Consider the following 26808-nt stretch of genomic DNA (forward strand, 5'->3'; position numbering starts at 1 on the left):
GAGCACCAGTCCGCCGAGCGGGGGGCCGTGGGCAGCCGGCGCCGAGGCGTGGCAGGGCGACAGCGCAGAGCAGGAAGCGGCGAGGGGGGCGAAGGGGGCGGCCGGGGGCAATGCCTGCGGCGGGGATCGGCGTGGGCGGAGCCGCACTCGGACCGCGGGGACGAGGACCCGGCGCGGAGGTGTTCTGGAGGGCGGGGGTGGGCGGCGACCCGCGCCTATAAGCTCCCCGGGAGGGCGGAGGAGCCTGGCCTTGGCGGGTGAGTCTGTGAGCCGTACGGAGGCTGGTCGCCGTCTTTCTCTTCTGCTGCGTCCCGCCGCCGCTGCCTGTGTTCAGGCGCTACCACCTGTGTCCCGCACCTGTGTCCCGCACTCGCCGCCCAGCGCGCCGCAGCCCGGCCTCAGCATGACGGACCAGGCGGCTTTCGACACGAATATCGTCACCCTGACCCGCTTCGTCATGGAGGAGGGCAGGAAGGCCCGCGGCACGGGCGAGATGACCCAGCTGCTCAACTCGCTCTGCACGGCGGTCAAAGCCATTTCCACGGCCGTGCGCAAGGCGGGCATTGCGCACCTGTGAGTCAGGCCTCCAGGCCATTGGACCACGTCCTGTCTGTCTAGTTGGGGATTTGCCTTGGGAGTCTGTGTGGTCTCCTGGCCCTGCTGTCAGCCTGCCTGTCCGATGGGAAACTTTCTCTCTTTTGGTGGCTTTTCTGACAAAGTTTCCCCCAATTGCACCCAAGTTCTGGTTCCCCCGCCCTTGAGTTTGGGAGTGCTCTCACAGCCGGGGCCGGGGCCGGGGCCGGGGGTGGGGGTGTGGGGCACCTGGCTCACAGTTGATACCTGCCTCCATTCTGCAGTCCTCGTTCCTGGGTTGAGCAAGCTGCTTTTCTGCCTTTGCACCCGTTCTCAGCCGCCGCCTGGTGAAACCTGCTGGTGAGGGCCCCCCCAACCAGCCCCAAAAGTGCCTGCAGCGGTGCTTCCTTTCCCTTTCTCTGCCTTGATCTCCTTCACTCCCTCTGGAATTGGGCTTCCAAGTCAGGTTTGTTACTTAGTACCACCTTGACCCCAAACAAGTCCCGTTAGGAGCAAAGGGAACCTAAGTCAAGCTGGGAGGAAGCCTGCAAGCCCAGAGCGCTCAGGAACAGCGGTGTTCATGTGCAAAGGGCTGCGGTAGGTCTGGGGTGGGGCCTGGGATTCTGCATTTCTATGAATGCAGAATTCCACCTTCTGTGGTAGCTGGAGCAGATGCTCAGGTTTTGCAGATCACGTTGTGAGTAGTAAAGGAGTTGTGGGACGTGGGGATTCAGTGGGCATCTTATAAGGTTTTTTGTAGGTAACACCATACATTTTGGTTCAGTTTGATGTGCACATCAGTCTAAGTGTGCTTAGACTGATCTTCGCTTTAGTTGAAGCTAAAGGAGTTTGACTGCCCACACAGCTTCCTAACGTTTCCTGCTCTTGAACACTACGGAAAAGTGTGTGATGCTCAGCTGATCTGGAGAAGGATGACCCACACAACCTAGATTGCTTTTCTGGAAAGCCGTTCTGCTTCAGCCTCACGCTGTGGGTTGGTGGAGCTAACCCTTAAAGGAGTGTTGATGACATTTATTTACAGATGTCAAGCACAGACAGGCCTTGCTGGGATTGGGACGAGTATGTTAGGAGGGTGGTGGCTCCGTTACTATTTCCTCTAGAGCCCTTTTTAGTAATACATTCCTATGGAGATTGAGCTCTAGGAAGTACACTGGGTTAAAATCTGAGTTCAGATTTAATTCAAAAGGATTATAGGTGTTTCATTGATTTCCTTGCCTTGGAGAATCAGGGAGCTTTGTTAAAATGAGTGCTTGGCATTTCTTCTATTTAAAAACTGTGTCAGTACCTTTCACCATCCCAAAGGACTCAGACATAACAAGATCTGGTCTGAGGTGTATCTTCCCCACTTTTTTCTTTGTTTTTTTTTTTTTTTTTTTGTTGTTGTTTGTTTTTTGTTTTTGTTTCTTTTGCTTTTGGGAAAGATCATACTTACTTGGCAAAGACAGAGTGAGAGAGGGAACATAAGCAGGGGGAAGTGGGAGAGGGAGAAGAAGACTTCGCTGAGCAGGGAGTCCGATCCCAGGACCCTGGGACCATGATCCAAAATGAAGGCAGATGCATAAGACTGAGCCTCCCAGGCACCCCACTTCCCCACCTTTTAAGTGACTTCAGATATTGGGATCTTGTGTAGAGGGATCTGGACAAAGAGGGCTAATTTTGGCTAAATAAAATGTGTATTTTTAGGCTAGATAGTTGTGAATACCAGGTTTTTAAAAAAATACTGGTGCTGCTGTTAACTTTACTTAAAAAGTTGCAGTCCTTGGCGGAAGTTCTAACCACTCAAAGGAACACAAAGGAAAAAGGGAAAGCACCCCCTCATTTCTGTTTGCTGGGTACCAACTTTTAATTTGTTGGCCATTTTCCCATCTACTACTTCATACTCAATCTAAACTTACATATGAGTATGTTATTACATAGGCCTACATGTAAATAACAAATGGCATTGCATGTAATACATCTGCACTTTGCTTTCATCATTCAGTAACATAACAGCATTGTAATCGTGAACATTTCAGTGTCGGGACTTAAATCCACTTCCTTTTCTGTAAGGGTTCTGTAGGGTTACATGATCTATGCAACTCATCTCTAGGTTTGGCTGTTGCGGATCTTTGTTTCCAGTAATGTACCTATGAAACAGGGCTTGATGCCTGGTTGTGTGGGTAGTGACAGGGTATGGCCCAGCATCTGGACCCTTCCATACTCCTGTGGGAAATTCGGCTATCTTTGTATGATGTGTAGTCAGTTGGGCAGATAGCAGTAAGACAAGATCTCAAGCCAGGCCTCCAGATCACATTCATTATTGGAAAAGGCCAGTGTGCCTGCAGTTGACTTGGCTACTATGCCTGGAGGCTTGCACTGGAAGGCCACATATCCAGACGGCAAAAGAATTTTGCAGGAAGCTTACAGGCACCTGCTCAGGGAGCTCAGCCATGAAGTCTCAACCAGGGACACGGCATCAGCAGTTTGAGAGTAGAGCCTGGAGTATCTATCCTCTTGCTTTCTTGCTCTTGCTCGCTTGCTCTCTGTCAGCCAACAGTTGATATTGTAGCCAGTTTTCTTGTTAATACAGGCATAGAATCCTAGAGTTTAAGCCGAAAGACTGAGAAGTCACCCTGTCCAGCCCTCCTTTGTACAGCCTAGGACCCTGAGGGCAGGGGAGATGAGGTGAGTGGGCCTATTGCCCAGGCTGGGGACATACTACACGTATTTTTCAGAAGTCACTTAAATTCATACAACTCTAAATCTCACCCATTTTATTTTTCTTTATTTTTTTAAAAAAAGATTTTATTTATTTATTTGACAGAGATCACAAGTAGGCAGAGAGGCAGGCAGAGAGAGAGAGAGGAGGAAGCGGGCTCCCGGCTGAGCAGAGAGCCCGATGTGAGGCTCGATCCCAGGACCCTGAGATCATGACCGGAGCTTAAGGCAGAGGCTTAACCCACTGAGCCACCCAGGCGCCCTGTCACCTATTTTATTTTTGAGGCAAATTAAGAATTAAACCTCAAGGAGCAGTTGACCTAGAAAACCTGTTCTTGAAGCCTTATTATTTCTTTGTTTCTGGTTCCCCACTACCCACTACCCAGAGGGAAGGGATGCTGACGCCTACAATGGGCGACCAGCATTTTGTTCTCCTAGGAGAAAGGACAGCGGCTTGTTACGTTGATCTGATGAATTCCTGGTTCAAATGAAGTTGTTGCTTATATCTTCGTCTTCACTCCTTCGGGGGAGAACGTGGTTCTCCAGTGGCTTAGGCTTTTTTCCTTTGTACGTGTCACCAAATCACTGCTTGAAGAATTCACTGGTTCTTTTTACTTAAACAAAATGTGTTGAACACCTGTAATGTACAGAATTCTAGAATGGAGATGAGAACCGCTTATGCTATTAGACCAGGATGGAATTTGTTACACAACACAGTAAAGATCTTGAAAGGTGTTTTCACAGAGGTTCCAAAACTGCAGCGTGGATAGATGCAAAGGATTGTGGGGCATCGAGATAAGTAAGCATTGGCAGTGGGCAACAGTCCTAAGGCCTGGTGGCTCTGGAGAGTGTTGTGATCTGGGCAAGTTGTGCAAGGGAAAGTGGTGGGTGGGAAAACATTCCTGGAAAATGTGCTTATTTGGTTGGACTCAAGCCTAGAGCCTGTGTGTGTGTGTGTGTGTGTGTGTGTGTGTGTGTGAAATTGTGAGTGCATTGGGGAGCATCCAGTGGCTGGGGTGAAGATATTTTGGGGGGTATGCATAGGGGGCAGAGTACAAGCTTCTGAGTAGGTCGTTGGTATGATTAGTGACTAATCTGGGGAGGATATGGCTGAAGTACAGAATTGGGAAACAAAGCTGAAACATGGGGTGAACTCATTCAGGGTGGAGGGGTGAGGAATTGGAGGCGAGAGCCTAGGGGAAAAGAGAGCCTGGGGGAAGTCTTGAGTGTGGACTGAGAAGGGCAAGGACGCCATTAAAACACAAAGCAACACAAAAACCAAAAACAATTCCAAAGCAGAAGCTGGTTTTAGAGGCTGGGGATGGATGGCAAGATCCTGACATTTTGGAAATGGTGAACTTGAGGGGTTGCTGGAGCTCTGCCCAGTCCAAGGTATCACATCCAGCCTGCAGTTGGGGGAATTAGGCCATGAAGCCCTGCCTCAAGATTGGGCCACAGGCTTTTGGTACCTTCACCCTGAGGCAGGAGAGGAAGAGAAGAAAAAAATCAGGACCGGATTTTGTAGAACAGGTACACACAGGGTTTTCAGAGCACATTTTAGGGAGTAGTGGAGCTGGGCTCAGAGTCCTGGCTCTGCCATTGAATTCTGTGAGGATTTTGGCGATGGATGTCCTAGCTCTGAACCTCAGTGTTTCCTCACTTGTGAGATGGAGACCACTGTTTGTTTTCAACCTCAGAGTTGGGTGAGGATGAACCAAGTTCATTAAACAGGTGCCCATAGGGTCGTCATTTTCCTAGGGCGAAGATTATGATTATATTTTTGTAAATTGATACATTTTTGCTTTTTAATCCTTAGTAGTTGCCCCATACAGCCCTGTACATCTCCAGACCTAATTTCCAGGATAGAATGTTAAATATAAAAGCAATGTTGCACCATCAGATTAATTACAGGAAACCTCCTCCTGTATGTGTCCAGAAAAGTTGCTTTTATGTATGAGGCTCTCCTAGTGGTTTGATGGAAGGGAATAATCACTTCAGTTTTAATTTTGGAATTAGCAGATCGGGTAACATGTTTATTTCCAAATTTGCCGAGTTTGACATTGGAACGTCATCAGATATTTTGTATATAATCTTGAATTATCTTCTCTATATTACCAAAGAGTGACTTGTAATTTCCTTTCCATGCCAGAAGCACAGCCTGCCCCAGGGCATCCTTTGCCCACCTCGAGCTGGCATGAACACAAGCAAATTTTGGGGTTTGTGACCTTTGAAAGCTGCTCTGGTTGGCATCTCTTCCTCAAGGAATTTCTGCTCCGACCCTTGGATATTTCTGTCTGGGTGAACGGTTGGTTATTTACCTCGGAATCAATAACAGGTCATGTTACCCTCGACATTTGTGATAAGGATTACATAATAATCTACCTTCCTTTCTCTTCAGTTGGGTGTTCTGAAAGTGAGCTCCATCTCTGGTTCTTCTGTTTGCCTGGTGGCTGGTGGTGTGCTGCCTGCTTCACGCTGCCTTGTTGATGCTGGGAGGAAATGCAAAGGGAGCTTTCTTCCCTGGGAGGAGCGCTGCCTGCCTCCAACCCTTGTTGAGTCTTTGGAAATGTTGCTCAAGGTGGCTTTCCCCTGATACCATGAAATTGCAAACTCGATGGCTTATCCATCATAGAAATAATGTGCAAATTTGAAACAATGCCAATAATTTCATCCAGATTTCTAAGGCTTTTAAAACACTGGCCAAATTTAACCTATGCTTTTTATTCATTTAGGAGTTCCTATTGTGTATGAATTAAAAGCAGTGTAGCTTTTTCAAATTTTCGGTGAGGTTTATGAAATACAAGGGAAAGAAGAGATACTGTGGTAGCAGGTCTTCAAACTGATTTTTGCTCCCAGCCTTCAGAAAGGGGCATGAAAAGGAACATTCAAAAGGGCTCAAACCCTCACAGGAATGCTTCCCACCCTTGAACCGCTGGGATTGCCCGGCCAACTAATTTGAATAAAAATGAAGTGAAAGTTTAGGCATTTCAAAGGAAAGACCTCCTCAGTAGGACTAGGCTCAAAAGTAAACTTCAAGTACTTTTCTTTGTGAAGTTACCTGTGACACGGTTCTGCCCTGGGTGACTTCCAGAAGTTTCCTGTCAAACTAGTCTAGAGGTCGTGGTTTCTCTCTCCCCTATATCAACCAGAGTTTACTTAGTGGATGCCTGTGGGGCTCTGTTGGGGACAACAGGGCTGCTGTTCGGTGGCATCAACGACTAACCTCATCCTTAAAGATCTGGAAGCAGAAAGAACCAGGTAGTTGAGACACCTTGATACAGAATCAGTAAGAGGGAAAGGCAGACTGGACCCAGCTGTCTGTCCTTGCTAGGAACCGCCTTGCTTCTTAGCATGTTTCTATTATTGCCAAGGAAAATTGGATTGGGAGTGGGATGATTACATTTTTTGCTCACTGGCCTATATATGCCAGGCTCTGTTCTAAGCCCTGCCTCCCCATATACTACGAAGTATAGATACAGTTAACTTAATTCCCATTTTATGGTCAGAGATGGTAAGTGGCTTTTCCAGGCTGGCTTAGCATGTGACAGAGCTAGAATTTGAACTTCATTACGGAGTGTCCCAGCCTCTGGAGTAAAGCCAGTAATATTCCCTTTCCTTCTGGGATAACTTGAACTTAGGAAAAGCTTCCTTGGTAAATCGAGTCACTTGATTCAGCTGATCAAGTTAGCAAAGGAATGTCTGTCCCTGTGTGATCAGGGCCCAGCTGGTACTCTGTCGTCCTCCTGGGTGGCGTGGAGGAGGAAGCTTTAAAGTTTACACATTGCTTGAGTCAACCCATTTCCTTCACTCTTTGGCGTGTTTCTTTCCCCACTAACCATAAGGCAGGGTTGGCCTCTGGAAGGCTTTTTGGACAGAGTGGTGTGATGGTTTCCCCACAGCCCTGCAGCCTCCGTTGCTGCCTGATTCGGACCCCAGGGAACAGGCATTGGGAACCTATCTGAGAAAGAGCCTGGTGGTGTGTGAAAGGGTGGTTGGTGCCACAGCAGCTGGCACAGAAGTTGCTTCTAAACCAGGCCAGGCTTCTGGCCTCTGCTGGGCCATCCTGCAGTCTGCCTAGAATTCCATTTTCGGGATTCCGGTTGATCTGTCTTGCAAGCCCTAGTTCAAGTGGACGGGCACAGGCGCGGGCACAAGCGTGGGCTGCCTGCTTGGAAGCCAAGGGCCGTATCTGCGACCAGTCTGTTGGCAGGTGACAACTGCTCTCTCCTCGTAGCCATCAGAATACATAGCGAAGGCCCTTGTCATCTATCCTTTGCAGCCTTTGAGTAACGGTGACTGAGAATGAAGAAATTTCTTGTTTCAAGGGGATTTCTGAGAACTGGGGGAGAAAACAAACTCCATGTGCTCTTCAGATAATTCGTTCCTGGAGGGTGTTTCTGGAGGTTTTGCTCCTCTTGTCAGAGTTGCTGGAGACTTGCTGGCATCCAGCTTTTCACTGAGCTGTGGAAACCTGTTCCTCAGGGGCGCCGTATAGCTCTTCTGCCAGCCCCTCCTGGGGCGTGTTGGAGAAGCCTGATTGAGCGTGGCCTTGTCTGGCTCCTCATCCCTAAGCAAGTAACATGGAGGACAGACACGAGTCATGGCTGACTTCTTGTGCCAAGACGAAATGCAAGGAATATACTTGGTTGTAATGATAAGGACATGGCATCTGGGAACTCTTTCACCTGAACCCTGATTCTACCTGTCATCCCTTTCCTGTGCCTTGAAGACTCTTTTTTTTTTTTTTTTTTTTTTACCACCGGGTCTCACCAGGGGAAAGCCTCCCACCAGATATCCCAGGAAAGTTACAAAGTACCTGAATTTTGAGTTTGAGGGGCCCAGAATATTCTCTCTTGTGTTTTTTTTTTTTTCTCTCAAGGTTTTAGTTACTCATTTGACAGAGATCACAAGTAGGCAGACAGGCCAAGAGAGGGGGAAGCAGGCTTTTTGCTGAGCAGAGAGCCTGATGCGGGTCTCGATTCCAGGACCCTGAGATCATGACCTGAGCCGAAGGCAGAGGCTTAACCCACTGAGCCACCCAGGCGCCCTTTTTTTTTTTTTTTTTTTTTTTTTTAAATGCTTCACAAGCAACTGGAGGATAGTTGGGAAAAGGGTCCTTTTGGTTAGAACAGAGGAGGGATCTTCCATGGGGTCAAGAGGAGGAGCGAGAGGTAACTGCCTGGCCTTGCAGGGGACTTGAATGGGAGAAGTGGCTAGAGATCCGCAGCAGCTGTTCCAGTGCTAGGTGTAGCGAGGTCCCCAGAGTGTTCATCTGCAGTGTGTTAAATCGTGCACTTGACCTCGATGGCACACAGGGTGCCACCCTCTGTGACCCAGAACAGGAGCTCAGGACCCTGGAGCAGCAGTGAGGAACCTGGCTGGTGGTCTCGACCGCTCTGCAGCACATCCTGGTTTGTCTGCTCACCAGGATCCAGCTCTGGGAGGGCAGGGATCTCAGCTGTCTTGCTCTGCACTGTAAGCCCAGTCCTGAGAACAGTTCTGGAGGACGATAGATACTGGGAAATGAAGGAAAGCTCCACACAGGCCTCTAGGAAGCCTTTGAGAAAAGGCACTGTGGCCTGACTCCTCTTTGCCCATCTTGCTGGACGAGACACTTAACATGAGCAGGCTGGACATGGGCGGAAGTGTGAAATCGGCCTTTCCATGCCTGATTCTGGTGCCCTGTCCCTCTGCCCCAGCCTCCCAGGCCTGGCCTCTGTGGAGCTGGCTCCATAGGCCTGCCCTTCTGGGGACCATGCCAGTAGCTTCTCCCAGCTCTCCCAAGTTGTGGAATGACTTAAAGTCGGTTGCTTCTATATTCATTCCTCTGGACTCAGGGTTTTGCTTTCCTCAGTGAATGGCATTCATTCATGCTGTGAGTAATTTATTGAGGGCCTCTATGTCCTGGGACACAATGGAAGAAAACATAGCCTCTGTCTTCCTCATGGGAATGAAAGATCAACCAGCCATGCTGACATGATGGGGGGATGAAGCTTAGGGGTCTTCCGAGACCCACCCTCCCCTCCCGCAGCAGGTGCAGCATCCTAATAAGGGCTCCATTGAGAGAGCAGACAAGGTGATGCATGTTTCCCCTCCCCTGGTAGGTGCCAAAGGCTGTGCTGACCGCTTGCATGGGTTGCTTCATGGAATCCTCTAGCACAGCGCAAAGTATCCTTGCCTCAGTGGGCACACGTGTCAGAGGAGACAAAGGACAAGCAGCTTGGCAGTGGTGAGGTCTTAGACAGGTCCCTGTCAGAAAGCTCAGGGTCCTTTGCATCAGCCTGTCTGCCTGCCTGAATTAGTGGTGACTTCAGCGAAGACATCTCAGGCTAAGAAGGAGTGACAGTTAGGGCCTGTGGGGCCAGCAAGGGAGATTTGTTTGGGTTGGTGACCTTGCCAGGCTCACTCTCTCCACCTAGAATTGCCTGTCTTTGTCCTCCAGCATCGGCCTCACAATTGAGTGAGAAAAAGATGTGAAAAGGGGACTGGGCTACAGCTGCAAGTGTGGCCAATGGCTTGGTCATTTACTCAGGAACGAGGAGCGACAGGGTGGGAAGAGGAGCAGGGGGCTGAGGACTGATGGGGTGCAGGAGACGCGGTTTCCAGGTGGGCTAGGGAACGATGTGAAGGCGACACCAAAGGTGGGCTTGCTGTGACGCCGGATTTAGCTTCTGGAGCCAGTCAGGCCAGGCGAGGTGTTTGGGATGAGACACTCTCTGGTGTTGGCTGCGTTTTCGTTCAGCCAGAGACAAGCGAGTTCTGTCTGTGGAGAGAAGATGTGCTTGCAGGAGCTGAAGCAGGGGCTACTGGGACCGCCAGTTCGCAGGCGAGTGCTCCCGGCCATCTCAGCCAAGGCCTCTAGAACCTCCCTTGCCAGCCACCCTCAGCTAGCTGTCGGGCGGGATCTTCAGCTCCTACCTTCCCTTCCCACACCCAGTCTCTCTTCTTGGCCTGTGCTTCTTTTCTCTAAACCTTCACCCTCCTTCCAGTGTTCTGTTCAAGCCTGGCTAGGACAACCTGCATCTTCTCCATTCTCACAAACTAGGTTGCATTTTGTTTGCCCAAGCCACTCCGGTTCTGGGAATCACAGCTGAGGTACAGATGCCTTGAAAGTAGAATCGAGACTCCAGAGTCTTCGCTCTGGCAGCCCAAGGACTCCTGCCAGGGGCGGTGGCATGCCAGCGAGGGAGGCCTGGCCTGGGAGTCTAGCTGGCTTCTCACCTCTGCTCTGCTTCTCTGGTTTGGATAAGCCTGTTAGATCTGTAGATGAGCCTCCTGTTTTCCTGTATAGAATGAGGTGGTGGGGCCAGTCTGTATTGTCTCTTAGGAACTTTCCAAGCTGTAAAATCATAGCATCCCTTGGCTTAGCTCACATGTCCGGTGCTGCCCTATCCAGAAGTTTCCTTGCTTGCTGTACCTCTCAGCTGATTGATTCTGGGCTAACCTGTGCATTCAGGGGAAAAACTGGTTTTGGGGGTTGGTGAAAAAGGAATCAGTCTTTTATAATGAAGTACAAATCGACACTATATTTGTGGTAAAACTAAAATTTCATGGAGGAGTGTGATTAGGGAACAAAAGCCAGAAAGTCTTCTCAGAGGCCATTAAAGATAAGGTTGAGAAACGTGGATTTACCCATAAAGGTGTGCTGGGTACTTGACAGGTACTGGACAGGTAAATACTTGCTCTTAAAATTAGGAGTCAATCGGGGGGATGACCATTCTTTTTCTGTGTCTCCCAGACCCCTCGTCATCGTTCTGTTTCCTAAATCCTGCTAAACACCTGCTTTCAGTGGGTTTGTAGGTGCATTGGTGTCTATTCTGTTGGCCATGGCTTACATGTTTGTGACTTTCTTCCCTCTAGCTATGGAATTGCTGGCTCTACCAATGTGACCGGTGATCAAGTGAAGAAGCTAGATGTCCTTTCCAATGACCTGGTTATTAACATGTTAAAGTCCTCATTTGCCACTTGCGTACTTGTGTCAGAAGAAGATAAGCACGCCATTATAGTGGAGCCAGAGAAAAGGGTGGGTTTGAATGTCTACTGGGGGTGGGAGTTTCAATGTAATCATTGCGCTAGTTTTGTAAATGACTCAGCTCAGCCAAGCTCAGACCTAGGAATCATCCTACGTCCATCAGTTACCATTTCACAGATTCTACCTTACTACCATATCTCAGGTCTGTCCTCTACTGTCCACACTACCACTATAGTTAAGTGCATTATCCCCCTGCCCCCTGTGTACTCACGCATTAGTTAGACTCATACCATCATACTCCTCCCCACTCTTAAATTTTTGTGTTCATGTTCAAGGTTCTTCAAAGTCTGACTTCTCTTAACTGCCTCCTCATCTCTGCCCACCAAATAGTCAACCTTCCATTCACCTTTCCTGCCAGTCTAAACTTTCAGTTCGTCACTGATTTATTCATTACAGTCTGTTGGGATCCCATTAGTTTGATTGCTTCTTGAAGACAGGTATGGATTATATTCTCTCTGCATCCTAGCATCTAGCATGTATGTGGCTGCTTGTATGGGCTTGACAATAAATTGTTGAAAAAGTGAAAGTATAGTCAGCTTTTGAAGAAAAACAATCACAACTAAAAAAGTTGGAGATGGGATGTGCAGTTCTATTGGGCTTACCATCTTTCCCTGTTCGAGATGAATGGGGACAGGAAGGAGTAGCATTAGGGGAAAAACAAAAAACAAAAAAAACCAATTGGAAGATGAATTTAAAGAGGTTGCCTGGTAACCCAGTTTTGACCTTTGTAAGAGGGGTAGGGAGCCACATCTGATGAGCTTGTTTTACATCATTCCTAAAATACCACTTCATGATTTAAAGTTCATGTTTTTCTCTGCTGGGTTTCTCAAAGCAGTTGGCAGTTTTAGGCATGTGGATTGAATTTTGTTTAATATCCTCTATCAGTTACCCCAAACTTCCCCGACTAGAATGCGCCTTGATAATAGGCATGTTTCTGTTTTCCAGATGACAGTTTCCTCTGCATGGGGAGGGTGATTTGTTAAGAGCTATAGGTCAGGGAATCAGGGAAACCTCTTAATTTGATGCAGAAGATCTAAAAACCACATCTTAAAGTGGCTAATCTGGAGATGGAAAATCCCCAGTGGTGTACTGGTTAATTCTCCAAAAAAAAAAAAACCAAAAAAAAAAAACCCAAAACCAAAACCATAAAATCCTCTGGGGTGCCTGTGTGGCTCAGTTAAAAGGGGGACTCCTTATGTCCTGATCTCCAGGTTTTGAGATTGATCTCACTGTGTGCTGAGTGTGGAACCTGCTTCTCTCCCTCTCCCTTTGCTTCTCCTTCCATCCAAATCTGTGCATTTGCTCTAAAAAAAAACTTGTTCTGACAATTTCAACCATGTGAATGAGCCCCATAGTATTTCAAGCTGCCAACATGATATCACACTGAAGGCAGAATTTTTTTTTTTTTTTTTTTTTTGACAGAGATCACAAGTAGGCAGAGAGGCAGGCAGAGAGAGAGGAAGGGAAGCAGGCTCCCTGCTGAGCAGAGAGCTTGATGTGGGGCTTGATCCCAGGACTCTGGGATCATGACTTGAGCCAAAGGCAGACACTTTAACCCACTGAGCCAGCCAGGCGCCCCTGAAGGCAGAATTTTGGGAAGAGATGTGCACATTAGTTCTTGGACACTATAGGAACAAGCTCCAGCATGTCACTGAAAATCTGGTTCGAAGAATGAAATTTTGGTAGTCCCACCAAGACACAGGGATCCATTTAGGAATTGCAGTAGGGCTGGCTATTGTTGGGAACTCTGCACTGCTGCAACCTCATGGCATCTGTAAGACGTGCATGAGAGAAGTTCTTTTAAATAGCCTTAATGTCACCTTTGCTTCAGCTAAAGTATTTCGTGTTTGGTTTTTTTTTCTTTCTCTTATGAATAAAGAGAAATTAGTGACCAGGCTTGTTTCTTTTCTTCCTTTGGCTGCCAGGAAACTCAAACCAAAATCATGATTCATTTATATCAACAGTGTAGGAAATTCTGACTGACTTTTCTGTATTTCATCATCTTCATTTGTATCTGCTATTCTGTTCTGTTTTCTCTGTCTAGTGATCCTTTGGGATAAAAAAACTGTTTATGTTTTGTATGCCACCTCATACCTTCCATTACAGAGTATAAATCAGACTATTTCTTGAACTTTCTCCTAGATTCCCTTGTTTTATCATTTTTGTATGTACATTGTTTTGTTATAATTTGAAAAGTTCTACATTGTAAAGTTGTTTCCTTTTCCTTTGCTCAGGGTAAATACGTGGTCTGTTTTGATCCCCTTGATGGATCTTCCAATATCGACTGCCTTGCGTCCATCGGAACAATTTTTGGCATCTACAAAAAGGTGAAATGTAATAATAGTCAAGCCCTGGTTTGAGATAAAAAGTTAGGCTGACATGCAGTACTCTCTCACTCTTGGTGGAGTAGGCAGAACGTTTGTCATGAAACTCTGAGGCTTGACATAGGTTTGTATCTCAGGTTCTGACTTTTCTGGCTTGCTTGATGATCCATTAAGTGGTTTAAAAGAAAATACAGTAAAACATGGGTGGGAAGAGAAAGATAGTTCACCTTTTTTGTTTTTAAGATTTTATTTATTTATTTGACAGAGATCACAAATAGGCAGAGAGTTCTGGTGGGGAGAGAGGAGGAAGCAGGCTCCCTGCTGAGCAGAGAGATCCTGATGCAGGGATGAATCCCAAGACTTCTGGGATCATGACCTGAGTGGAAAGCAGAGGCTTTAACCCACTGAGCCACCCAGGCGCCCAATATTTCACCTTTTTAACTCTGTTGCTTTTTCTTAAGAGAGTCAAGTATAGATCAGTTATAGTGATCATACTGTATAAACTGCGAATTACGACCATTAACAAGAGATTGTCAAAATTGTCCTTTAAATCCTCTGAATCGGGTCTGGAAACCAAGACTCCCTGGGGCCAAATCCAGCTTCCTGCCTGGTTTGTATGGCCTGGGAGCAGAAAATACCCCCTTTTATTTTGAAATGGCTGAAAAAAAGTCTAAAGATGAATGTTTTATGACGCATGACATTCATATAAAACTTAATTTTCACTGTCCACAAATACAGTTTTAATGGCGCATGGTCCACCCACTTGTTCACAGACTGCCCTTGGCTGCTTGTGGGCTGCGCCGTGCCAGGTAAAGTAGCTGTGGTAGAATGGTGACGGCAAAGCCTTGAAGGTTTTACCGTCTGTCCTTTGTGGAGAGCTTGCTGCGCGGTGGTGCAGTATGGGGACGGGACTCCGGCCCCGGGTATTTCTTGTGTGTGAGCGCCTGGCCTCCTGCCTGCCTTTTCCTTGTGCGCCCATGTGCGTGTGCATGTGTTTGGAACAACTCAGGTACACAGACAAGTGAAAATCAGAATGAAGGCCCATGGGCCCATCGTAAACATTGAAATCTAAAGTCCGTCATCCCGGCTTCAGCCCTTGTGTATTTTAGAAATAAAACCTCACAGATGAGGTTGAGCCGGACCCTGTTTCCTCATCTCAGTGTATGAGGCAGCTTAGTTCAGTGGGCCTGTGCATTTCCTCTCAGCTCTCTTCTTCAGATGGAGGCCACAGCTTGAGACCGCAGTTCTACCTTCCTTTTCCAGAGTGATCTGTTGTCCAGTGTGGCACGGAATCTCCTTCTAGACACATGGTCCACCACGGGATGCTTCTCTTCCCTCACTAGAGTGCATTTTGCTTTTTTGTCTTGGCCAAGAGGCAGATCCACATCAAGACAGTTCGAGTCATAGAAGATTCTAGGGCTCGAAACAAAAAGGCAAAGGCAACAACTCAGCTTACCTTCCAGGTCAGACCATGAAACATACCATTCGTGTTAACAGACATGGAGGGAGGTCATTTTCCCTACAAAGTATCAGATCCATAGTAGTGCAAGAGAGATTTCTAGCAAAATGCTTCTCTGAGGGAAGCCGCCTTCCTCGTTAATGACTTAACCAAAACTACAGGGCTGCTGATGTTGGCTGGCCCCCGTCTCTACCCCTCAGCCCCCTCAATAAAGATCTGGATCTGGACCAGAAAACCAGCTGTCAGCTAAAAAAAAATCAAACCAGCTTGCAATAGAAGCTTGAGTTACGAATGCTAGAACTCAAGTCTTCGTGCTATCTTAAGAAACCTAAAGTGGCTCTCAGAAACACTTAGAGTATGGCCCGCACGTTTATGCCATCGCAGTTTTTAAACGTTACTGGTTGTTTGAAACCATTTTGAGGGCTCATGGGGCATAAACAATTGTTCTGTCTGCGGCTTCAGAGGACACATGTCACGCTTTCTGCAGCTCTGGTTCCGGGCTAGAGGTCATCTCCGTGGGCCACAGCGCTGGTAACTGAACCTGGCACCAGTGATCAGGCCTTGCCTACGTGATGCCTGGAAATAGGTTCCAAAGGTATCTCAAAAGGCACGTGGTCCAGTCTCCCAGGTAGTTCTGCTGTGGAGACACCACGAACGAGGGAGAATTCTCCTGAGGTTGAGGGAACATCATGGTTAGAAGGTTCACTCACATATTGAATCAACGTATCTCCCTAATGCACATTTGGCCTTTTAGAGCATCTGAAAATAAGGTCTTGTGTTTAAGTGTTTGGAATTGGCTTTCCTGCCCTGACCTCCCACCCTTTAAAAAAATTTTTAAGGTCAACATCTGTCACCTATGAGATTCTAGATCTCTCCCTAGTGTGGTCAGCCTATACTGGACATACTCTGATTTGTGACATCCTTTAAATATATCCAGTCCCCACAAGTAAACACAGTTTAGTTTAGGGCAAAAGTGCTTTAGCAGTTTCAGAATCTAAGTCCTTTAACTGAAAGGAGAGTTATTAATTAATAACCATATGGAATGTTGTTTCTTGACCCTGACACAGTTCTATGGGACGGGGCAAAGTAACTCTGCCTCTTGTTTCCTTATCTGTAAAGAGGAGGTACTGAAAATGAGAAATAATGCCCTAAAAACTACTGGTTTTCGTAATTAGGAAGCCAGTAGACAGATGTGCTTCAGATGCTGCTGCATTCAGGGACTCAGACCACGCCATCAGGAGACACTTCTGTCCACTATGTTCCTCCCTTCAGGTGGAGCAGGTCCAGGCTCACACCCAGCTCTCAGTGAATTCAGTGGAAGATGCAAGCCTCTCTCCCCGCAATTCCAATAGGAGTGTCATCTCAGTGGAGCTGATTGGCTTGGCTTAGCTTAGGTCATGTGGCCATGCCATAGCCAATCACTGTGGCCTGAGACATGCAATGATTTGGTTGGCCAAGGGGTCATGTGCCCACCTGAGAGCTGAGGGCAAGGGAGGCAGTGTCTCAGGAGATGAATGTGCCGATGTGTGGCGAAGAGTAGTGGATGCTGGCCAGGTGAAAACCAACCCATCTTCACCGCTGATCATAAATGCAGGGACCCTATCCCTATAGTTATATGTATCTTTTTGTAGGCTAATTGCGTAGCATGATGATTGGTGAACTGTATTGGCTGACTTATGGGGGACACTTGGAATGCTCTATGAGCCCTTCCAAGGAGGGTTGGCTACTCTGGGGAAAGACCATCTGGTGACAGTGACAGCCTGTCCCCACATTGCCAGATAACACTCCACCGCCACCACCTCAGGTCTCCAGAATCCATGGTGTCTACCTGTAGACCCTTTGGTGGGGAGTAAGACAAACCAATAATCTCCCGTGGGTTGTGGCCTGGGAAAGGCAGAGAGAGGCGGGATCTGGGAGCTTTCTAATTTTGGCCAAGGGCTTTATGTGACTTGGTCATCCCGTGAGCCTCTGCATGAGCATGTGATGGATCCTTTGGAGCAAAGGCCTTCCCTGCTGGGGTTTGAAGGAAGGAGTTCATGGATTAGAAAGACCAGGCTAGGAAAGAATTTGCTGCCTCATCCATGATTCCATGGCCTTGTTTTTCTCTGGAGTGTGTGGATCCTAGACTATGGTACCATTTCTTTTAAAAGTCAGAGGATAAGATGACTACATGACAACATTTCAGGAGAGCCTGTTAACTCTTGGCATCTTTGACAGAGGCAGGCATGGATGGTTCTAGGTGAGGTGGACCTCCTGGGGGATTTTCTTAGTGGAGAAGTGATATTCTGAGTCGTTAGTGGCTCCCAGTCAACTTGGTCTACATATTGCTGGTCTGATTGCTTAGCGCCCTGGCAGGGTTAAGTAGTTGCGGATAGAGGGGATAGTTAGTTGGAAGCCCGAGTCATCCCGTATGTCACCAGCTTTGGAGCTGGTTCTTTTTTTTTCAGGCTGGGCATTGGTAAAATTTGGGAGTTCGGGTAACAACTCATTTTTGATACTACGTGTAGTGTATTCAGAGGCAGTGCCCTGTTCATGAATGCAAACTAAATCAAATAACTTGACCTAACCCACCCAACCAGCCACCTTATGTGAAAACCATTTATTAAACCGAGGAGTGGGGATGAGGGGGGAAAGGAGAGAAAGGTCCTTAGGATTCTGCTTTTTATATAAACTTCAGTGCTAGAGTCAGGGTGGGGTACAGTAAAATGCAGATTCGCAGGAACACCCCCCTCCTCACAAAGTCAGGCTCAGTAAACCTAGGCTCTACTCCTAGGATACATGTTCAGAAGTTGCAGGAAGAAATTACCAGGAATGTTTTTGCTGGGGTTGACCTCCATCCCTAGGGTTGTGATACAAATTCCTGTACGTACTATCGGCCACTGGAATCTCTGGTTGGGGAGAGGAATAAAAGAAATTGGCAGAAGTTGCCCATTTTCATTTCTGTTTAAGTTCAAGTAGAGAGTATTTGAGCTGAAAGATGTATTTGGGCTTGTTTTGAGGCTTGACAAGTCAATCAAGTAAACGTTGCTTAGGAGTCATCCTCTTAAAGTGTCCCCTTCCTTAGTATGAAACTATGGTCACATGACCCACTGGGCTGTGTTTTTAATGAAGCAGGAAAGATGACAGTGTGTGTTATGTTCTATGTGTAAGCGTTGCTTTCTCCTGTTTGTATAGTTGTGTGTGTGTGTGTGTGTGTGTATTGGTACTCGTTTGTGGTGTGCATGTATTTTTTTTTACCGTGGGTGTTGCCAAAAAAATGGAAAGCAACTGCCCTACCCTGTACTCTGACACCAGAGAGAGAATTCCAAGTCCCTGCATTTCGGAATGGCTGGATGCGGGAGTGCCCACTGTGGCACGTGCCACCGCTGGTGAGAGCTCATAAAACGGATTTCCTGGCCAGACGAGAGCAGTCCTGCAGCCCCAGTGTTAATATGCTTAAACAAAGATGGGGTAGGCAGATGGAAGACATTGATGCCTGTAATAAGATTTAATTAGCGGGAGCTGGCAAGAAGGCATGCTTTTTTTTTTTTTTTTTTTTTTTTTTTTTTGGGAAGTGATAATGGAGAAATGAAGGAATCATCAAATTAGTAAAATTGGAAGAGGACCCTGATTGGAAAGAAGGATCCAGATGCAGGAAATCTGCGGTGGGGGCGGGGGGGGCGGGGGCGGGACGTGGCTGCCATGGTAAGTACAATCAGGATATTACTGATGTGTGGAGGAAGGCCCCATCTGGGAAGATGGCCTGTGGCATTAGGAGAGGGCACCTTGATAATCTCTGAACTGGAAAAAGGACACAAAATAAAAAACAATACTTTGTTTTCTTTCTTGTCGCAGAGTTCAACTGATGAGCCTTCTGAGAAGGACGCTTTGCAGCCCGGCAGGAACCTGGTAGCTGCTGGCTATGCCCTGTACGGCAGTGCCACCATGTTGGTCCTGGCCATGGTGAATGGCGTCAACTGCTTCATGCTAGACCCGGTGAGAGACCTGTGGGAGTTTGGGAGTTTGGCTGGTGACTGTTTGCAAGGGTCTGTTAACTTGTGTGGAAGGGTTGGGGGGGGGGGGTACGTAGAGGTGGGAAATGAGGCCCACAGAAGGCCAGAGATGGAGTCGGCAAGGGGCTGAAGGAGATGGAGGAACCATTTATATGTCATGAGAAGATGATTGAGGTGAGAAATAATACAATAATGTGGAAGAATAATACTCCATAGCATAAGAGGGAGTCTTTGTTCCACAATTAATTCTTTAAAACAGACATTATTAAAATGACTGAAATGCCCATTGAGTCCAGGCAGGCCATGTAAATCAGTGAGGTGTTGGGGGATGGGGGTAAGGAAGGCCAAATGCAATGGTGGGGACAGGGGTAACCCGGAGAGGTCTAGCATTTGTTACTGTTGGGTAATAGGGGGCCCAGTCTAGCCAAGGCTTCCAATGGCTTGAGAAACACTGGATTTAAAAAAGTATTTCTAGATTTGTAAAACATAGTGCTAGCCAACTAAAACGCATTTATGGACCAGATGAGGCCTGTAGATGGTGTCTGTGCCACCCACTGTATCCAGGACTAGCTCGTTTTGCAGAGGTGAATGGGTGCCCCAGCTGAGGGAGTGGATTGCATTGTCCTTCAGACAGAGCTACCAGATGAGTGGCTGTTGTGGGTATGCCATGAAGGCTTTGTGAATGCCTGATGAGGCTCTGATAAACTCAAGGAAGAGAAAATAAAGGAAATGAGGATAAGTCGTCATTCCCCGTGATAGAGAAAAGCTACTTAGTGGAGAGGAGCCCAGGGTGCCGTGAACAATCTTCATTAACAGCTGGAATTTATGGGAAATTTCTTCCCATGTGTCTGTTACTTGGAGTTACTCAGGTAGATGATAATTTCAGCGGAGCCAATGAATTACAGAAACACTTTGACTATTTGGCCCAAGTCAACCTCCCATTGAACGTAGAATTCAGTACATGGGCATGTTCATCATGAACTTGATTCAGTGCCCCAAAGGGAAAAGAACTGGGTTTATAAACAATTTTAGTTTAAGACATGTCCTCCTAGGACAGTAATGAGACCTTAACGGGGTGCTTTTTGTGGACACACTGAACACAGGGTACACAGACCTGGCAGGAGACAGACAACGGCAGGAGTTGGCAGGAAACAGGTAGCTCTAGGCTTTGCGTATGTGGCAGGTCATAGCGATGAGGACGTAGGCTGCCTTGGCCCCCTGTACTCTTGCACAACTGGACTTTGGCTCCTTGGAAGTACCAGCGTTTAATAAATAAACAAGAGTAGGGGAACAACACTAGATTAAGCCTCCAAATGGGGCGACCTCAGGGGAACACAGTGCTAGCACCAGAGCAAAGTTCACTCTGAGCCCAGTGTACTGTTTCTGGAATCACTGAAGTCTGTAGATGTACTGGTTTGCCAAAGATTTACTGCTTCCCCAGGCATTCTTCTGGTGACTTCTCTGTTCCCTTTGAGTTGGTAGACGTGTAGAAGAAATGAAATCTTTTCCAGGTCATAGACTGGTGTGTCTGGGAGTCCGTTTGTTTCTGTGTACATATGGGCTTTGGCCGTCCTGAGACGTAATGGCTCCACAGTGTTTTGGAAGAACAGCGCAGGTCTGCTGTAATAGTCCCCTGCTGGGGCCACTGCTCATTAGCCCACCGCTGGCCCTGCCTGCGGGGCGAACTTTGGACCCCCTCAGCGCTTTCTTTTAATTTTGGCTGCCGGTTTCTGCTCCAAAGACAGAGGCAGCTCTCTGCATCTCCAGCGGGCTTGAGCTCTCAGAAGGCTTTCAGGCTCTTGTCTGCATATGCAGGAGACTCTGCTCCTTCACATCTTGGATGCTCTGGCTGGGTGCCAGGGTGGGCCGTCTGGGGGGGAGCACAGTTCCTGGGACCCCTGCAGCACCCATTGTGCGATGGTTTGGCTTTCGACACTACTTGTGTAGAGATACCTAGTTTTCTGATTATAAAAAAACGTTTCTACAGAACTGCGGTCAGAAATTTTGGAAATACAAAAAAAAAAAAAAAAGACTCATGTGAAACCTTTCAAGGACTGCTGTTCATTCTAGTGTCCTTTTTCTCCTCCTCCATCCTCCTTCCTACCCTCCTTGTCCTCCTCCTGTCTGTCCCCTCTCCCTCCCTCTCTAGATCATAGTCCCAACCTGCAGGAAGCACTCTCTGCGATGGGGGTAAATGGCTCAGGAGAGGTGTGTGGCACCTCTTTCTTCTTACCTCTTGCTTGCTGGGTGCAGCCCCCTCCCGACCAAGGCAGAGCTTCAAGGGCACATGGGAACCCCAAATCGTCCTCAGTCCAGAGCAGCAGGAGTTAGGTGACACACTCTCCCCAGATTCCAGCCTCCTCTAAAGCCCCTCAGCCCTGAAGGCATCAGCTCGGCACTGGAACTTGGTGGCAGGACTGAGTTCCGAGAGATGTTTTGCAGATGCCGAGCAAGAGCACCTGGATGGAGTTAAGAGAGGCTGTGAGTCCACACTCCGGACTCTTTCCTGTGGTAGCACACAGAAGGGAAACGCTGGTGTGACTCCGTGCCCACCACAGTTGGCTCGTTTTGTTTTGTTTTTGCAGAATGGTCTATTGCTTTGCACACACATTTTCTCCCCCTTCCCCGCCTTGAGGGCACAGCTGTTTATTTTCTATTATTTTATTATTGTTATTTTCTCATCATGATGCGTGTACTTTTTAATCCCTGCTCCTTGACCCGTCCCTCCCCCTCTCTGCCCCCCCCCACATCTGGTCACCAGCAGTTCTCTGAACTTAAGAGAGTTTCTTGGTTTGTCTCTTTTTTTCCTTCACCATTTGCTGCTTAAATTCCACATGAGTGCACCCAATGCTTATTCTTACTCAGGTTTTGCTGCTATTCATGTATTTCTGCTGTTTATGTATTTCTAACCCCCCCCCCCCCCCCCCCCCCGCTTCATCTGTTTTCTTTCTCGTTACACATTTGAAAGGCAAGTCAAAAGGTTTCAATCACTTGACAACATCTGCGCAGCCTCTTTTCTCCTCCTGTTTTCCTTTTTTGCCCGCTGTCTCTTCCCTGGGCCTGTTCACAGTTGTGGAGTGGCAGGCCAGGGACACTGTGTCCCAGGGCCTGGAGAAGCCGCACCCTCTGCCTGCAGCCTCGGGGGCACCTGCCCCGCCCCCACACAGGCCTGGCTCATCACCTCCATCTCCTTCCTTTTTTCAGGCTATTGGAGAGTTTATTTTGGTGGACAAAGATGTGAAAATCAAGAAGAAAGGGAACATCTACAGCATCAATGAGGGTTATGCCAGGGAATTCGATCCTGCTGTCACGGAGTATGTCCAGAGGAAGAAGTTTCCCTCGGTAAGTGAGGGCTGTGCGGAAGGCCCCGGTAAGTTATGTAGGAATCTGTTGGTTCATGATTTACCCTGGAGGCTACAGGTGGCAGGAATGGCCAGAGCTTGGAGTCCCCTGTACACTGACCCCATGGTGAGGTTTCCACCTTGTCTTGGGGACTGGAACTCCTGCTCTTGGATGTCAAAAGTCAAGAGGGTCTGTTTCAGCTTCTACTACTTTCTCCTGGCAGAAGAAAATCAGAATAACAAGGTTAGCCAGATGAATGAACCCATGGCAGTAAAACACTTCCATTTCTGTGGTCCCTGATTTCGGATGGTACAGAAGATAGTTCTTGAACCAAGGTTCCTTCCCCGGGGTGGCCGATGGATTTCTAGCAGCTGTCTCAAGACTGAGCGTGTCCATCTTGGTACTTTCTGAAGAAGTTACAAATCACCGAATACAAAGAGAGGAGATTGTTGTTCACAGAGCCGGTTCTATGTAGGAACATCTGATTCATTGTTCTACTACTCAAGGCCATTGAAAGCCACTGTGTGATGAGGAGGAAGCCCAGACCTTGTTAGGATGACCATTTGGGGCCTCTGGGCTGACCCGAGGCACGCTCTCCCTCTTGCTTCTCTCTTCTCCTACCTTGGCCTGCATTGCCCCTGAACCTGGGCCCATGCAATGCACCAGCTTCCTCCCCAGGCCCCAGGTCCCAGGTAGACAGCAGGTGCTTGTGGGTTGCAGGCTTTGCTCGGATGGTTCTACTCCCTGGCCCAGCTCCTTAGCTTGGCAGAGTCCTCCTCAGCCGGCAGGGTTTGTGATGTCTGTCCTCACCCGGTAGTCAGAATCAACCACCTCCTAGAGGCTTCTGCAGGTTAATTTGAGCATATTAGATGTGTAAGAGGCTGTCTGTCTCTGCATGTGGGGCTCAGGAGTTTCATCACCTTTCCTGGCACAGCTCCAAACGCACACCTGTAGGTGCTCATTAAATGATCGTTGAAGTGGATGAGCAGAGAGGACACACATTCTTCCATACCCCTAATTATTGTTGGTCTTCACGTTGCAGGACAATACAGCCCCTTATGGTGCTAGGTACGTGGGCTCCATGGTGGCTGATGTCCACCGCACCCTGGTCTACGGAGGGATCTTTCTGTACCCCGCGAACAAGAAGAGCCCCCATGGAAAGGTAATCAGGTACCCTGAAGAGTGGTTGAAATGCAGTGGGTTCCATTTTGCAGCATAGGGGATTTGACTTGGAAAGAGAGAGAGAGGAGCTGTGACATGGCTGTTAAACTCGGTAGTACGATGCTGAGGATGTCTGGGGCATCATTTCTAGATTGAAGGTTGTCTTAAAGGCAGGTGATAATCAGCGGGAAATGGTCCGGGGGGAGCCCTTCCATTGCTAAAGCCACATAACAGTGTTACGGTCAGGATGGATGCTTCCATTGGGGGGCTTGGGCAAAAGGAATGCCGTTCACAGTGTGAAATGAAACCGTTCCGCTTCATTACCAAGGCAGAAAATAAAGTATGTATCTAAATAGAGGTTTCCTTTGATAGCTTTCAAAAGGCATTAAATAGAAATAACTAATGAGCTGATATGGGCTGCTTGGAAACGATACCTTCCTAGGGAAGGAAAGAATCTCTGGGGAAACCTAGAGCTTTCAGGTGAGCTGTTCACCAGCAGCTGCTCTGATAAATGCCCACTGTGTCCTGAAGCCGTGGGAGCTGGGGTGGAGGCTGGGGTTGGGGGCTCTGCTTGTGTACGCTGGCTAAGGGACAGCCCACTTCGTCTTCTCTGTGATAGTGTCTTTCCTTCCCAAATACTGTCCCTTTGCTTTCCCCAATAGATTGTCTTTTATTTTTTTTAATATGTGAGAGAAGGAATGGGAACAATAATCCCTTCAAGATACAGATAGAAATGTGTATATTCCAGATAAATTCACATGTCTGTGTACAGTCGTTGGAAGGTCATTGAAGGCTGTCTTATTTACTTAAACCACTGCTCTTGCCATCACCACCTCGGGCCTCTCAAGCTGTGTGATTAGCCTATTCTATAGTGCTTTCCTTAATGCCTCAAAAAATTGTTTTAACGCACATACTGAGGTTCCTCCTTTTTTCCCCCCTATTTTGCAAGTCTGGCCATGACACCTGTATGCAAATACAGCCAGGAAACACCTGTGAGAAGCTGTCTCCTCAGTAGGCAGACTGCATGAAAATGCAGACAATAAAAAAGTTAATATTTAAAGTAAATGCCAAGATGGATAACATACTAAGTCCCAACCCTGAAGCCTTCGGAGAATTGTAAAAGGAATGTGTACAGGGTTGCAAACAATATTACACTGTTTGGAGGAGCCAATCTGCTTTCCAGATGTCTGCAGCCAGACACTACCATGGACGTTTAATGCTTTTAGAATAGGCAAAGCTCCATCCAAAACACACAGTCACTCATTAGGTCCAGTTTCCGTGCTATAAAGAGAAGGGAACCATTAGTTCTCCCAAAATGTCATTCAGTCCTGAGTCCAGGTGGTCTGTCTCACGTTTGCATAAGACAATCTATTGTTGGCTATGGCTTGATGAATGGCTTAATTCAACCAAGTGGTTAAATTAAGCATTTAGGTCTTAAGAGGCAGCCTTCAGAGTGAGGGTGAGGACTGTTGGAACCTCAAAGACCGAAAGGGAGAGTATCGGTTACCTTGGAAACTCCGACCAGCTCTGTACTAGTTGGCTACAGAGTGCATCCCTTTTCTATTTAGTAATTGCTGGTGTGAGCGTGTTGCTCTTGGCTTTTTTGTTTGTTTGTTTTTTCCCCCCAGTTGAGACTGCTATACGAGGGTAACCCAATGGCCTACGTCATGGAGAAGGCGGGAGGATTGGCTACCACTGGGAAGGAAGCTATACTGGACATTGTTCCCACTGACATCCACCAGAGGGCGCCAGTCATCTTGGGGTCGCCTGAAGACGTGAAGGAGTTCCTGGAGATCTGTAAGAAGCACGCTGCCAGATGAAGACCTGGCCTTGCCAGCACAAAAAAGAATTGCCATTTATCTTGGACCTTTCGTCTTGCACAGTGCTGCCCCTTTCTGACTGCATCCACAGTCTTAGACAGCAGAAATAAAAAGCATGGGTATTTTCACTATCAAATGCAGTGTCGTGCCTGGTGCTGTCTTCCTATCCCAGTAATGCTGCTGAGGGCGTATTTTGAGTGGATGGGGAGAAGCAAAAATTTCTTTTCCTAACAAAATAAAAATCCTGCTTCGTGTCAAATAGCAGTAAGGATAACAACAGCGAATGCCCCACCCATTAGATAATGCGGTTAATTCTTACAAGAACCTTAGGTATTGGGTACCCTCTCCCCCAAAGATGGAGAGGGGGAGTTACTTACCCAAGGTCTCCAGCCAGTGAGCGGCCTCTGGCCAGGGAACAGTTACTGTATCGCGTCTGCTGCGTGTTGCTGTTGAGGTCAGCACGCAGAGCTAACCTGGGCAGAGGTGTTCACACCTTCCTGGGCACTGGACAGTGAGAAGTAAAGGGCTGCCCATCTATGGCCTGTTGGCCTCACATGTGGGTGCAACCCTCTGAGTCGCAAGGGAAGCCTTGCTTACTCAGTGGTTGACTGCAAAGCCTAGGCATTCCTAAGGCCTAATGACCATAAGGAAAAAGCTCATAAAAACAAGATTCAAGGAAATTCGTTGCAAGCTAGTATAGTTCTCTCTAGAGTCTCCATATAAGCAGTTTCTCTCTCAGCTGACCCTGGGCTAAAATGGCCAAGCAAGTTACATGTTAAACATCTGGAATTTTTTGAGCTCTAGATTTGGGCAAATAATGATACATACATATATATCTACATAGATAGGAAATACAAATTAATATATTTAATCAGGTTTAACAATATTTTAAATCAAGTATATTTAATGTATCAGTATGTTTATATAGTGAGTTTAAATATGTGTATGTGTAAATCTTTCTTTCTTCCAATCCCTGCTAATTTAGCGTTTTCTAATGGGAAACTTGGTTTGATGTTAAGCATTGGATGGGCTTTTGTCCAGTGACTGGACCTAAAGCCAATATTTTTCCAACTCTACCTGTGTCTAGGCCTCAAGTCTCCAGAACTCAAAAAGGACCTTTGGATTTTTTTAAAGTAGCTCTTTCACAATCTTTTTTTTTTTTTTTTTTTTTTAGGATTTTTTTTTTTTTTTTTTTTTTTTTGACAGATCACAAGGAGGCAGAGAGGCAGGCAGAGTGGTGGTGGGGCGGGGGGAAGCAGTATCCCCGCTGAGCAGAGAGCCCAATGTGGGCCTTGATCCTAGGTCCTTAACACCATGACCTGAGCTGAAGGCAGAGGCTTAACCCACTGAGCCACCCAGGTGCCCGCACCTTTGGATTTTTAACCAC

The 26808-nt window shown here is 47.4% G+C and overlaps 1 protein-coding gene across 1 annotated transcript; it reads left to right on the forward strand.

The window, feature by feature from the left end:
- Window positions 1–309: 309 nt before the first annotated feature.
- Window positions 310–25557, forward strand: FBP1 (fructose-bisphosphatase 1). The gene is made up of 7 exons (XM_032840455.1): window positions 310–573; window positions 11152–11314; window positions 13558–13650; window positions 18941–19081; window positions 22303–22440; window positions 23483–23602; window positions 25230–25557. The coding sequence occupies exons 1-7, from the start codon at window positions 404–406 to the stop codon at window positions 25419–25421; spliced, it is 1017 nt and encodes a 338-aa protein (XP_032696346.1). The 5' UTR covers window positions 310–403; the 3' UTR covers window positions 25422–25557.
- Window positions 25558–26808: the final 1251 nt, after the last annotated feature.

Source organism: Lontra canadensis, unplaced genomic scaffold (assembly GCF_010015895.1).
Source record: "Lontra canadensis isolate GAN:19392208 unplaced genomic scaffold, GSC_riverotter_1.0 scaffold113, whole genome shotgun sequence".
Taxonomy (NCBI): domain Eukaryota; kingdom Metazoa; phylum Chordata; class Mammalia; order Carnivora; family Mustelidae; genus Lontra; species Lontra canadensis.